Source organism: Patiria miniata, unplaced genomic scaffold (assembly GCF_015706575.1).
Source record: "Patiria miniata isolate m_02_andy unplaced genomic scaffold, ASM1570657v1 HiC_scaffold_5, whole genome shotgun sequence".
Taxonomy (NCBI): domain Eukaryota; kingdom Metazoa; phylum Echinodermata; class Asteroidea; order Valvatida; family Asterinidae; genus Patiria; species Patiria miniata.
Window position 1 is genome coordinate 20030468 of NW_024037072.1, and position 12854 is coordinate 20043321.

The window sequence follows — 12854 nt, forward strand, 5'->3', positions numbered from 1 at the left end:
AGAAGAATTCTCCAAAAAAAAAAAATCTCAATTTCAGAACCAGACTTACATGTACAACATCAATCTAATGGAAACTGATCTAGCCTGCAGTTACTATCCATGCACCGCACCCGTTCCGAGTCATTACCTGCCATGCTGGATCAACATACTTGTACATTAATGTTCCTTCATTATGATAATGATCGTGAAGGCAGAGTCGAAATCTTCTGGCAAGCTTTTCGGGGGCCAGGTCTTGTCCAGTTCAATACTCTCCTCCTTTAGATCATGCAGCCCAATTTTCAGTTCTCCAATATCGACAAATTATGCACTTGTCTTGCCCACAGCACTGAGGGCAAATGTAATCTTGCTCACAATACAGTATGCATTATAAAGTACCGTTACTGTTGTAGTATACCCATACTGTTACAATGTACAAGTACAGAGAAAACTGCTTATTATTTGAATTGTTGAAGACGGGTTGGTTAAGTGGTTCTCTTTCTTTCTCTTTCTATAAACCAGACCAATATGGTTTAGTTTTCAGTTCCTTCTTGGTTCTGATTTCTGAGAGTTCTCCCCTGATTATATGGCTAGGAGTTCTCCCCTGATTATATGGCTAGGATTTCCCCCACCTCTAAACCTGAATATTTCATCAATTTTTTTTCTCCACCATTATCCACAGGTTTCTCTAGGCTTGTGTAATGGATTAACTTCCAGTCTTGCAAGTTGGTCAATGTTTCAAAATAGCAGGGATATTTGCATACCGCTCAGGTGTATGGTGAAACAATTTTATGGGGATTTCAAGCAATGTTGTTAAATTTGACATTAACAAACTTTCTCAGTCATTATACTTCTCTTGAGTTACAAATAAAGTCCATTTCCCCCAATATTAATGTAAGCCTTTTCAGCTCAAACGTAAAAATATTCACGTTAAATGGTTGAGGTATCCCAGAATGTTGTACCGGTACCTCATAGTTCTCCTTCTAAGGCATTTTTGCTAGGATGCAACCTAAATCCTGCAAAATCCTTCAACTGCCTCCATGTAAAAATTGCATACAGCCTCAATCCTGCAAAATCCTGCGTTATTTCTTGGATGTGGTCCTTGGAGGGGTGACCACTGCCTCAACCCTGCAAAATCCTCCAGCAACCACTGTCAACATGTTGAGGCAGAGCCAGTGACATCCTGGAGCATGAAGGTACCGGTATCTTTAATCCAAGTATCATTTTTGATAATATTTCGCTAGGTTACGTTTGTGATTAAAGGGAATATACATGTACAACATTTGCAAACATCGAAAAATAAAACTACCAAGTTTTTACGAAATACCTCACTAGGATGTTGGTAAATGCCAGTTTAAAGCAACCTGTATAATTATGGCAACTGGTGTGAAGTCATTTTCAAGAAAATTGTATTTTTGTATACATTTCCAATGCTGGTCGGCCGACCATCGTTGGAAAAACCTAACTATTTTTCGACTTCTGCTCCAAATTTACCCTTTTTTCAGTCCAAATTTTGTTATGCTATTGGTTACATGTTCATGAACAGGTGCAGGCCAGCTAGACTGGATCCCCTTACCTTACAATTTTCTGGCATCTATAAATTGATCCATTTTATCTTTAGTGGAGTCCGGGAACCAGACTACTTGAACATTTTTGTTTTTCTTGGTTTTTTCCAGCATTTTGGAACACAAATTTCAAACATGTCAGTGTAACAATATTTGATCTATTATACTAACCCCTCAAATACATTGTAGTTCATTTCTGAAAATAACAGCAACAGCCAATGATGTACATTCCCTTTAATGCAAATGATCCTACAGTTTTAACGGCAGCTTAAAACCACCAACATGAGGAACGCCTGACTGATAGGAAAAGTCAGGAAAACTGTCCCAGGTATTGTAAGTGTTCAATACATCAACTTTCTTATAAAACATGTGCTTTCTTCAAAATGGCATGTTTGTATGGAATAACTTGAGAATTAATACAGATTTTCTTCCGTTATTCATATCCAGCAAGCATTTTGAAAATTTGTTTTTTTGATATTTTAAACGAAAGGGTTAACTGCTCTTTTACCAACCCTGAATGCAACAATGATTTAATACACATTTTATGCGTTGCAATTCTAAAGTTATACATGTACATGTGAAGATTGCACTTTCCACACCGTTTGCTCATTATGTGCTGCAGCTAACCCTCCCTAATTGAATATATGCAGCCACGTTCGTGTATGTCAACTGTGTACATGTACACACATAGCTTCACTTTATGTTCTGTACAACAGTATTTGACATCCATAATACATGTACATGCAAACTGTACAGTGTACAACCATGTACCTACCCCCTGTATAAATGTACAAATATACGTGTGCGTGTGGGGGGGTCATACATGTTTGTTATACCTCTGTCTTGAATACTGTATTTTCATTGGTCTAGAACGATCACATGTTTAGTTTATACAAAGTCATAGCACACTCCCTGTGGGATATCACGCACGTGATATCCCACAGGGAGTGTGCTATGACTTTGTGCGTACGGTACGTACGTACGTGTACGCATACGCATACATACGCATTTCACACGTAAAACTATCAGCTGTTTCGAGCAGACTATCAGCTGTTTTGAGCATGCGACATGCATGTGAGTTGCCATTAGATTGTCGTGATTGTTGTGTTTACTGCTGTTTGTTTTTTTCGTGATTTTTACATCAAAATCCCAAAAATCCAAGACATAGGTATAACAAAACAATTGTTGACTGGTGTGATATGGACATGACATTTTGAACACCTTCGGGGTGCATAGCACCCGAGGCGAAGTATGTGTCCCTGGTGTTCAAAACGTTATATCCCACATCACACCAGTCAACAATTGTTAAATAGGGCCTACTATGTACATTGTACACTGTAACATGTTCATGTTCGAGGTGTGCAGTCATAAAATTACATGTACATTGTATGTGTACAACACTGCAATACATTTACATGTACCGGAACAAAACAAACAAAACAAGAAAGATTTATGGCTTCCCAATTTCTGTCATTACACATTAGTATTCTGACAACCGATCAGATGTGTTGTCTGAGGGGCGTGGCTAACTCGCAAACGGCGATACGGTAGGTCAATTGCCGTGAGGTTAAACATCGGCAGCAGCACCTAAAAAATAGTTCTACCTTGGTGCATATAATCATGGAGCTCCATGATATAATAATGCAGACTGGGACCATGAGTGCTGAAAAAGATCCGAAACAAAATCAGGCCAACTCACTCTTTAGCCAGCAAAATTCTCCAAAATTTTCATTGGGCAAAGAAAACGTCCTCAAGCTTGGTTGGTGAAATCACCAACCAAGTTTGAAGACTCAGTTCAATTTTGAAAGGAGACTTTTCCTCAATATTTTGCACATGAGAGGGAAGTCAAGTGATATCAAAATGAGGCTAGAGACTAGACTGGTACGGTACATGTCCAACCATGGCCCATTTGTTTGAAAGATCGACCTCTTCATTCATTAGTCTGGTGGCTGCCTATGGAGAAATGTGTAGAAATAGAGACTAGTACCAGACATGCCAGATGTTTCTTTTGGCACTGTTCAGTGATGCAGTACCGAAGGGATGTTGGACTGGTTGTTTCAGGTGGCAGTATATTTTCTTGTATTGCATGTTTTCAATACCTTCAGTTTTGGGGGTGCATACATGTACTTGTACTCCCCAACAGACCTTTATCATGCTGCCACCATTTCAGTCATGTTTCCTGTATCCAATAACAGTACTGAATGATAATGGTTTTTGTGCAAAAAGGAACCAGACTATTTTTCCTTCCAGCCTCGCTTTGGTTACGTTGATTTGAATGGGAAAATATCAAGATGGCCGCAACACGATAATTGTCTATACATCTACAGTATGTTCCCCTTAATACCTATGTTCCCCTTGATACCTGTGTTCCCCAACCCTAACCCTAACCCTAAGGATTTTGGGGAGCATAGGTATTGGGAACATACCCGTACATTTAGGTACATTTTGTATTGGGGAACATCGGGTAGACCCCAGTTTTGGGACTCAATAATACATACATGTACATGTGTACATGTACAAGTACATGGTATTTTAATTCAACGGTTCAACCTTCTTTTATTGTTCAAGCTCAAGTGTTTTTTTTAGACCTTCCACCTCATAAAAAGTGCTGTATTCATTTCCGCGCAACATACCGGTATCTACAATGCTACAACCAGAAGTGGCCTGCCAGTATTTTGTTTAGAAATGTATGTTACATCATTAAGACACTAATTACCCATTGTACGTTGTGCTAGTCAGTAGTCAGGGTTAATTTTTTTTTTTAGCTGTCAGCGATTAGTCTGTATGACGTTCTGCATCCATGGGTGTGGGTGAATTCACAAAGTGGAAGTAAATAGTTTAAACTTGTACAGATCAACAAAAAAAATACAAACATCAAATTATTTGAGAGTGCCATATATTCTGCTGAGAGAAATACAGGGTGAGTAAAAAAAAAAAACACCCAAATGTCGGGACTACACGTATTGTTTTAGAGTTCTACATGTACCATTTTCAAAATCTAGGATATGAAAGCCCAATTCATAAGCTTTCTTTTAGTACAAGAATCATTCAAATCACTCGTGTGCTTTTCAAGTTACGGAATTTTAAACACAACCACTGTTTTAAGGTTCTGTCCACGGATCACAAAAAAATTGAGTGTTCTTTCAGCAAAACGAAAACAAATCACATAGGGATGTGTAAAATGCTTTCGTTTTCCTGAAAGAACACACACCTTTTTTGTGATCCGTGGACAGAACCTTAAAATGGTGGGTGTGTTTAAAACTCCGTAACTTGAAAAGTACATGAGTGATTTGAATGATTCTTGTACTAAAAGATAGCATATGAATTGGGCTTTCATATCCTAGATTTTGAAAGTGCTACATGTAGATCTTCAATGAAATAATAGTCCCGACATTTTGGTTTCACTTTGTTTACTCACCCTGTAGATATGATACAAGACACTCTTAAGACATGCACATATAAACAACACATTTGATATATGTGCAAGATGCATGCACATGTGTAAACATGTGCATGCAGGATGCCCTTGCTGCTCAGTAGCTCCACAAGAAAATCAATAAAATTCAGATTAGGAACGCGGTGCACGCTGCCAACCTTCGTGTAATTTTGTTGTCCATCAATAAAATTACTGCAGAAAAACATACTGATCAGAATGAGTGTTGAAACCAATCGGGCAGGAATTGCATATAAACTGTTATTATTTATTTAAACATTTACAGGCACTATTATTTAGAAAAGATGCTGTGTTTAAAAATCAACTGTGATTTGTTAACATGACAGTTGTAAGATAATTGCATACGTGCATGCACTTCTATTTTATGTCAGGCTCTACACATGTATCTGTGCTAGGCGTACACACTGTACATTGTACGTGACTACGTGTACATTATGTAAGTGTGCATATATATACACCCAGCATAATCAGGAAAAAAACACACAATTGTACATACATACATACATGTACTTGATACAATGCAATGGCCACAATGTACAGTTACATATATAACAGACCTTATGGGCAATTCCACGATTACTCACGTTACATTTTCGTAATGTGAGTAACCGATTTTGTGCGTCTTGTTTATCATACATAACCCATTTTTCTGGATGTCATCTTTGGTGCTTAGGTACATGTAGGTCTAGGTCTACTCTATCTACCATGGGGATAACAGTTATTAAACCTTTTCAGTAAGGTAATTACAGCCCTAGGAAACTCAAAATTACATCAAAAATGTAACGTGAGTAACCGTGGAATTGCCCTTATGCATTAGGGTGGAGTCAGAGGGCAATGGTTTTATATCACTTGGACAGACATGACCAAACCTTGTGTGCATTAATTGTTACTCAATTAAAATAACAAAGCACCCCCTCTACGATACAATGTACGGTACCTGCAATGCAAGGTCTATAAAGACTTACAGTATACTGGTCCTAATTAGGTAACACCAGGATGAATTGTGCCTACATATTTTAAAGGTACATACAACATCTGAAAACATCAACAACAACAAAAATAGGCCTACTAATTATGAAATGCCTTACATTGACTTTAAAGGGAAAATACAACATTTGCAAACATCAAAAAATAAAACTACCAAATCATTTTGAAATACGTGTACCTTGCTGGACTGTTAGTGAATGACAGTGTAAAGCATCCTGTAAAATCATGGCACCTAGTATACTGTCATTTTCAAGAAAAGTGGTATTTTTGTATCAATTTCCAACGCTGGTTGGCCGACCAGCGTTGGAAAAAAAACTGTTTTTTTTCTCAAATGCTTGCCAGCCCCAATTGACCATCGCACTTGTTTGCAATCGATTACACACCTATGAACGGGTACAAGCCAGCTAGACTGGTTCCCTGACCTTACAATTCCCCAATGTATGTAAACTGCTCTGTTTCTTCTTATATGGAGTCAGGGAGCCAGACTACAGGAAAATGATTGTTTTTCTTGGTTTTTATAGCATTTTCAAACCCAAAACCTCAAAAAAGTCAGTGTAACTATATTTGCTATATATTTCCAACCCCCAATTCCATCCATTTCTGAAAATTACATCAAAAGCAAATGATGTATATTCCCTTTAAGTGAATAATAATCTCAAGCATCCTGTGTGCTGTCATTTTCAAGGAAAGTGCAATTTTTGTATCAAATTGCAATGTCCAATGATGGGAAAAAAACTGACTGCCCCCAATTTATCAAATTTAGTTAGTCCACATGTTGTTTGCAATCGGTTACACATCAGTGAATGGGTGCAAGCCAGCTAGTCTGCTTCCCTGACCTGACAATTGCCCTGACGTCTGTAACTTGCTCCGTTTTGTCTAAAGTAGGGTCAGGGAATCAGACTGCAAGAACAGATTTTTTCCCCCCTGGTTTTTCCAACATCTATGAACACAAACCTTTAAACAGGTCAGTGTAACAATATTTGCTATAAAATATTAACCCCAAAATCCATCCATTTCTGAAAATTACAGCAAAAACAAATTTATGTTGTACATACATGTACAGGTATGTATACAATGTATGCATATTACCATTAAGAATTACAACGCAAGTGTACATGTACCGTATACGGTACATGTACATGTACATGTATGCAACCACTATCACAATTTCGACAAGTATGGATGATGCTTTGTATCAGTGGTAACTACATGTATGTTTCCATGGTGATATGTGTCTTCAGCATTACCTCATACCCCTCATCCACCCCTCCCTCCAATCCATAAAAAAGGAGTCAGGCCAAAAAAATGATATCATTTCTTCCTGGGGAGGGAAAAATGTAGGTTACAAGTTATCAATCACTAGACAGATGCTCATAGTCAAACTGTACAAAATTATGTTTTTTCAATTATTTTGTTTCACACAAAAAAACTCCATCATGTAAACGCACTGCTCATTTCAATTTTACACATTGACATGTGCCTACACATAACATACATTGTTGCATGAAAGGGTAGATACAATGGTACTTTTTATGCACAAAACATATTCCTATGGCACTTTAAAATTTGCAAAACTACCATTAACAATTCAACCCAAATCTATGTACTGGGTACCAGTAAATTTATGCACGTGTCCATGAATTCAGATTTGGATTTGTAGTGGTACCACAGTAAAAAAAACCAACAGTTTCTCGGGTTCTATAGGCCCCTAAGTGCAACCATTTGAAGATGGTTTTTCGGAAAAAAGCAAGACAGCTAGAGTCAGAAAAACACGTAGAGACAATTGCAACCTCGACCCCAGGGTGTCAAGCAGTACGCGCCCATCACTACCTGCTCTCTCACCCTGGTATTGGATCATTTGCATGTAAAGATTTTTGAACACGTATGCAAATGAGGAATAGTCTGGTGCCTGCTTGTGCGTCACATTTGCGTTTGTTTTTGTATGTGGTGTCTGGGGTAAAAGCAGAGTCAATTCGTCGCAGCGCGAGCATGGCGCGAGTTACGAAAAACACGATTTATTTAATTAAATTGTTACGATCTTACCGAGACAACATGTAGTATCACATTTCATATTAATATGAACAAATTGGGAAGGAAATGAGTATTTTCGAGAAGGCGTGGACGAATAATCGCGAAAACACGTACTGCACGTTGTGAATAACAACACCAAGTACACGACAAAAATCCATTACTAGCCAATTGCCGTATCGAATCAGGATGCAGGAAGAAAGTTTCCTATCCAGGGTTTACTATTGGAAACTAGGTTGGAAATAAAGTAAGCACTGGGGACGAGGTTGAGACAATTACAGTTGTTATGCCCCCAACTATGGCATCATCCCAACTACAGTTAGGATCGTCCCAACTATAGTTAGGAATTCACCTACTATTGTTGGGACTGTCCCAACTATAGTTGGGACTGTCCCATCTATAATTGGGACATTGCCATAGTTGGGGTGTAACATTAATTATTATGCATACTGAATGTGTTGTGGACTTTACATCAAAATAAGCTCCATGCATAAAGTTGCGACAGCTGGTAAAACTCAATTCAGAATCTCCGCCCTTCATTAACTTGGAAGTGAATTGTGAAACCTTTCACATTTAATTATGTGTACATATCGCTCTGGGGTTGTTCTGCAGAACATATCATTATCAAGGGTTAAATCAAATCACAAATGTTATTGATAACATCCGTGTTCATTTTGGATGTGACACAAGAATGCATGATGCAAAGTCGATGCATGAATTGTACTTGTACAATTCAATTTCATGGCAGTGTTAATGTTGTGTGCTGAAAACAAAATTTTGCATTAATTAGGCCAAAAAAAAAAATAAGTCGGTCTCTGGTCAGCGCGCGCGTCGATTTTAATCATGCGCATTGATCTTTTTTTCCCCAAAATGTTCCGCGGTAGCTCCAACAGCGCCCTCTATTTCCGCACCTCCTCAATTTTTTTACCAAAGAGCACCAAGGAATGGGAAATTGCACCAAGGCAAATGATCGAAAGCACCAAGGCAAATTATGGAGGACACCAATGTACATGTACATGAGGACACCAAAAAAACAAAATAGTACCCCACCTTGTCTGTACAATCCAAGCTTGAAGAAAAAAAAAAAAAGCAAAAAAAAAAAAAAATGTCGCGTGGCCGCGTCAATTCCGGAACTTTGGTCTGACCAAAGATCGAATATTTTTTTTTTGGCCTTATAAAGGCATTCAAAAGATTTTTTGACATTGTCTTGGTGTGTAAACCGAGGGCACTTCTTAGAAAATACCACCATGTACTGTAGCATTGACACATCAATTAACAGCATGACAGTACTGAGTTGTGTGAAAGCATTGAGTACCAGGTTCCATGTCAATCATATTTTGCTCACTGATACCCATCAATTTAAAACAATAGCAAATCATGCAAATTATAGAAGGTGTTAGGCCTATATGTCCCAACAAGCAAATAACATACAAATATTGAGTGGCTCAGAGTGGAATGGGAGGAATATTATCGCAAGGTAAAATCTGGACTTTTCTATTTCATGAGGCGAAGCTGAGTAAAATGGAAAAGTCCAGATTTTACCGAGCGATAATATTCCTCCCATTTCACAATTTAAAGCCACTCAATATTTGTTTTATTATATAACTGACATCTATTATCCTTGTCATTTGATTTGCAGTTAAAATGTACCGCTATTTCAATACAAAATTGGTGGGAAATGTAGTTCTCTCTTCCAAACCACCCCTTCACAAAATGTTTGAACCCAACTCTGTAGCTACTGGCTCTTGGGAACAATACGCGCTACGCTCAACGCGCACACCAGCATGCATTTGCACACAAATACCGTGCCTTGGAACAACGATAATCCTAACTTGGAAGTCCCAACTATAGTTGGGATGATGCTAGTCCGAGTAACTTGGACCCAACTTATCGCCTTTTTTAACATTTGGACATGGTCTGGCGATAGTAAGGTCCAAGCTAATACCGCGACCTAGACAACACAGTCCCAAAAACCAACATTTTCCAACAAAAAACATCAGATTTCACCTTCAAAACGGCCTCCAAATTACTAGATATGCCACCTGATGTACAAGTAGACATCGATAATTAAGATGGTTGTACTGAAGTTTACTTACGATCCGGAAAAAAGTGAAATTTTCCATTCATTTCGGAGAGCTCCCCTCGCGATCTTGAACACGTTAAATTTCCGATCGTGTTTAATGTTTGAACGACGCGATTTCTTCTACATGCCCAGCGTACATTTGATGGTCCCCGTATCCCGTGTGCGATTCCGTTACCGAGCGCGCGCGATGCATCGATTATGATAATGATCACGTTTGTAAACACATACATGTGCATTTCGAACTGTAAAAGGGAATCGGGAACCAGCTTGAACTGGTACCCGCCATAAAAGCTGCGCTAGTTCCCGACTCCCTATTATCGTTTGAAATGCACATGTGTTTACAAACGTGATCCAGTCTACTCATTATCATAATCGATGCATTGCGCGCGCTCGGTAACGGAATCGCACTCGGGATACGGGGACCATCGAATGTACGCTGGGCATGTAGAAGAAATCGCGTCGTTCAAACATTAAATACGATCGGAAATTTAACGTGTTCAAGATCGCGAGGGGAGCTCTCCGAAATGAACGGAAAATTTCACTTTTTTCCGGATCGTAAGTAAACTTCAGTACAACCATCTTAATTATCGATGTCTACTTGTACCTCAGGTGGCATATCTAGTAATTTGGAGGCCGTTTTGAAGGTGAAATCTGATGTTTTTTGTTGGAAAATGTTGGTTTTTGGGACTGTGTTGTCTAGGTCGCGGTATTAGCTTGGACCTTACTATCGCCAGACCATGTCAAAATGTTAAAAAAGGCGATAAGTTGGGTCCAAGTTACTCGGACTAGGATGATGCTATCGTCAGGGAGTAACATTGATGAATGAAGGAAAATTAATTTTAAATTAAAGTTTGCAATTGACTTTTTGTAATTAAAATACATCATGCATGTGGTGACTGCCTGGCTTCCTTCGACGTTTTTCTCGTCTTTATAACGCCCTTATATTAAGGCCAAGTAAAACACATACTTGTATAGTTTCTCGTCCGGCCTTTTTTTTTTTAAATGAAGGAGGCGGGAGCTTTTTCTTCTTTCCAAGATATGGGAATTTTCTTCAATGAGGGAATGGAATCTTCAATTTCATTGACTATTTTGCTGACACTATTGTTTCGAAACGACTTTCTACATACCTAGCTACCATTGTGTTGGAAGCAAAATAGGCCTGGTTTGCAAATTATTGACAATATTTTGCACAATATATTGCAAATATTTGAATTAAAAAAAAAAAAAAGCGGGGATGAGAAATTGCTTTATTTTTTTACTTGGCCTGATTATTTTTTACATCTAACATTAGCCATCCATGCATCCCCTGCAATTTTATACAAACTCAACACTTCACAGATCACAGCACTTAGTTGCAGAGTTACTGGTTAGTGGTTAGCCTACCATGCCAACACTCGCAACAGGTACGTACATACAACTCTCTCTCACATTTGGGGAAATGCCCAGTCCTAAAAACAAAATATTTTTGTAATTAATGCAATTTGTAGGCTGTCAGGCATTTTGTCTGAAGTTTCGTCCTCAAACGAAAGATGCACAGCACTCTTCATGCTCTTTCAGTTTCATGATGTTCATCATGATCTTCTATATTTTTTTCCATCACTGCTCATTTTTTTTATGTTAACTTAAATTTACAAACATGTAAATGTCTCATCTTCTCACGCTCACAATCTTTCATAAAATTCCACTTGACATGCTTGAGAAATAAAAATCCCACGGTTTCGCCTCAATTCAAGTCCAATGGTATCCTTACCCAAATGTCAGAAATGCTTGCACCATTCTTATTCACGCCATTTTGCAAGAGATCCTCAATCGCCACCGTGCAATTCGCCACAAAATCATCGGAAGAAATGATGGAGCTGTGGTAAACTGTAAGTAAAACATTCTCGCCATTTTGAACTTTGGCATCGAAGTCTTCATTCCACGACGGTTTGACCGTCTTTTGCTTTATACTTGTCGTGCCGACATGTTGATCGTCCACGGTGATGATAATGTACGGGTCGATCACATTGGCCGCTGCCTTCTTCGAATCCTTCGATGTTACACTGTGTCTGGTGGAAAAATCGGTCGGTCTCAGGTCCACCGCCTCGCACACTCGCATCCGAATTGTGCCGTTAAAAACCACCATTTTGGCCACAGTTTATCTCCCAAATGGCGAACAGATAACTACTCATTCCCCTGCATGTTACAGACATAGACAACAGGGCCGGTGTGCCGGCAAATTTGCTGCACAAAACGTTTCTATTTTTGTAAATTCATGCTTGACAGATGGACTTGATGGATACAGAGGCTAGCTTTCGCATACAGTACATGTACGTCTAGTCTGCATCTGCAGCCGGCCGCAGACGAGGAAATTTGTTATGCGATCCCACAATGCGTCTGGGTGACCTTGCAAATTGTGCTGGACATTGTAATATTATCGGAAGTGAACTTTTCTCAATTTTTCTACAATACAAAATTTTGACAAATTTGGAGGATGCTGAGCTCACTGTATCAATTCAGCTCAGGGACATTGCTTTTAAAAATCCTTATGTAGATGCTGGATCTGGGCTAAGTACCGGTGCGTTTGGTAATGCAAGCAAAGATCGTATGTGCAAAGCCTCCGCAGAGTTTTCGTACAGCATGACTCTGACGTCACGTACTTACTCCGCATGTACGTACGTGCCATCATTGCGTTAAAAGTCGTACGCGGGAATACCTTGCGCGGATGTATGTAACAAAATAGTGTGCTACGTGTGCGCACTGTACTGCATGCATATGTTGT

The 12854-nt window shown here is 38.9% G+C and overlaps 1 protein-coding gene across 4 annotated transcripts in view; it reads right to left on the reverse strand.

The window, feature by feature from the left end:
* Positions 1-12657, reverse strand: part of LOC119741030 (calcium-independent protein kinase C-like) — a 77524-nt gene extending 64867 nt beyond the window's left edge. For all 4 annotated transcript variants that reach the window (XM_038216623.1, XM_038216621.1, XM_038216624.1 and 1 more), the window contains exon 1: positions 11844-12657. In XM_038216623.1, coding sequence (XP_038072551.1) covers positions 11844-12218 — 375 coding nt within the window. In that variant the 5' untranslated portion in view covers positions 12219-12657. The remainder of the gene's footprint in view (positions 1-11843) is intronic.
* Positions 12658-12854: the final 197 nt, after the last annotated feature.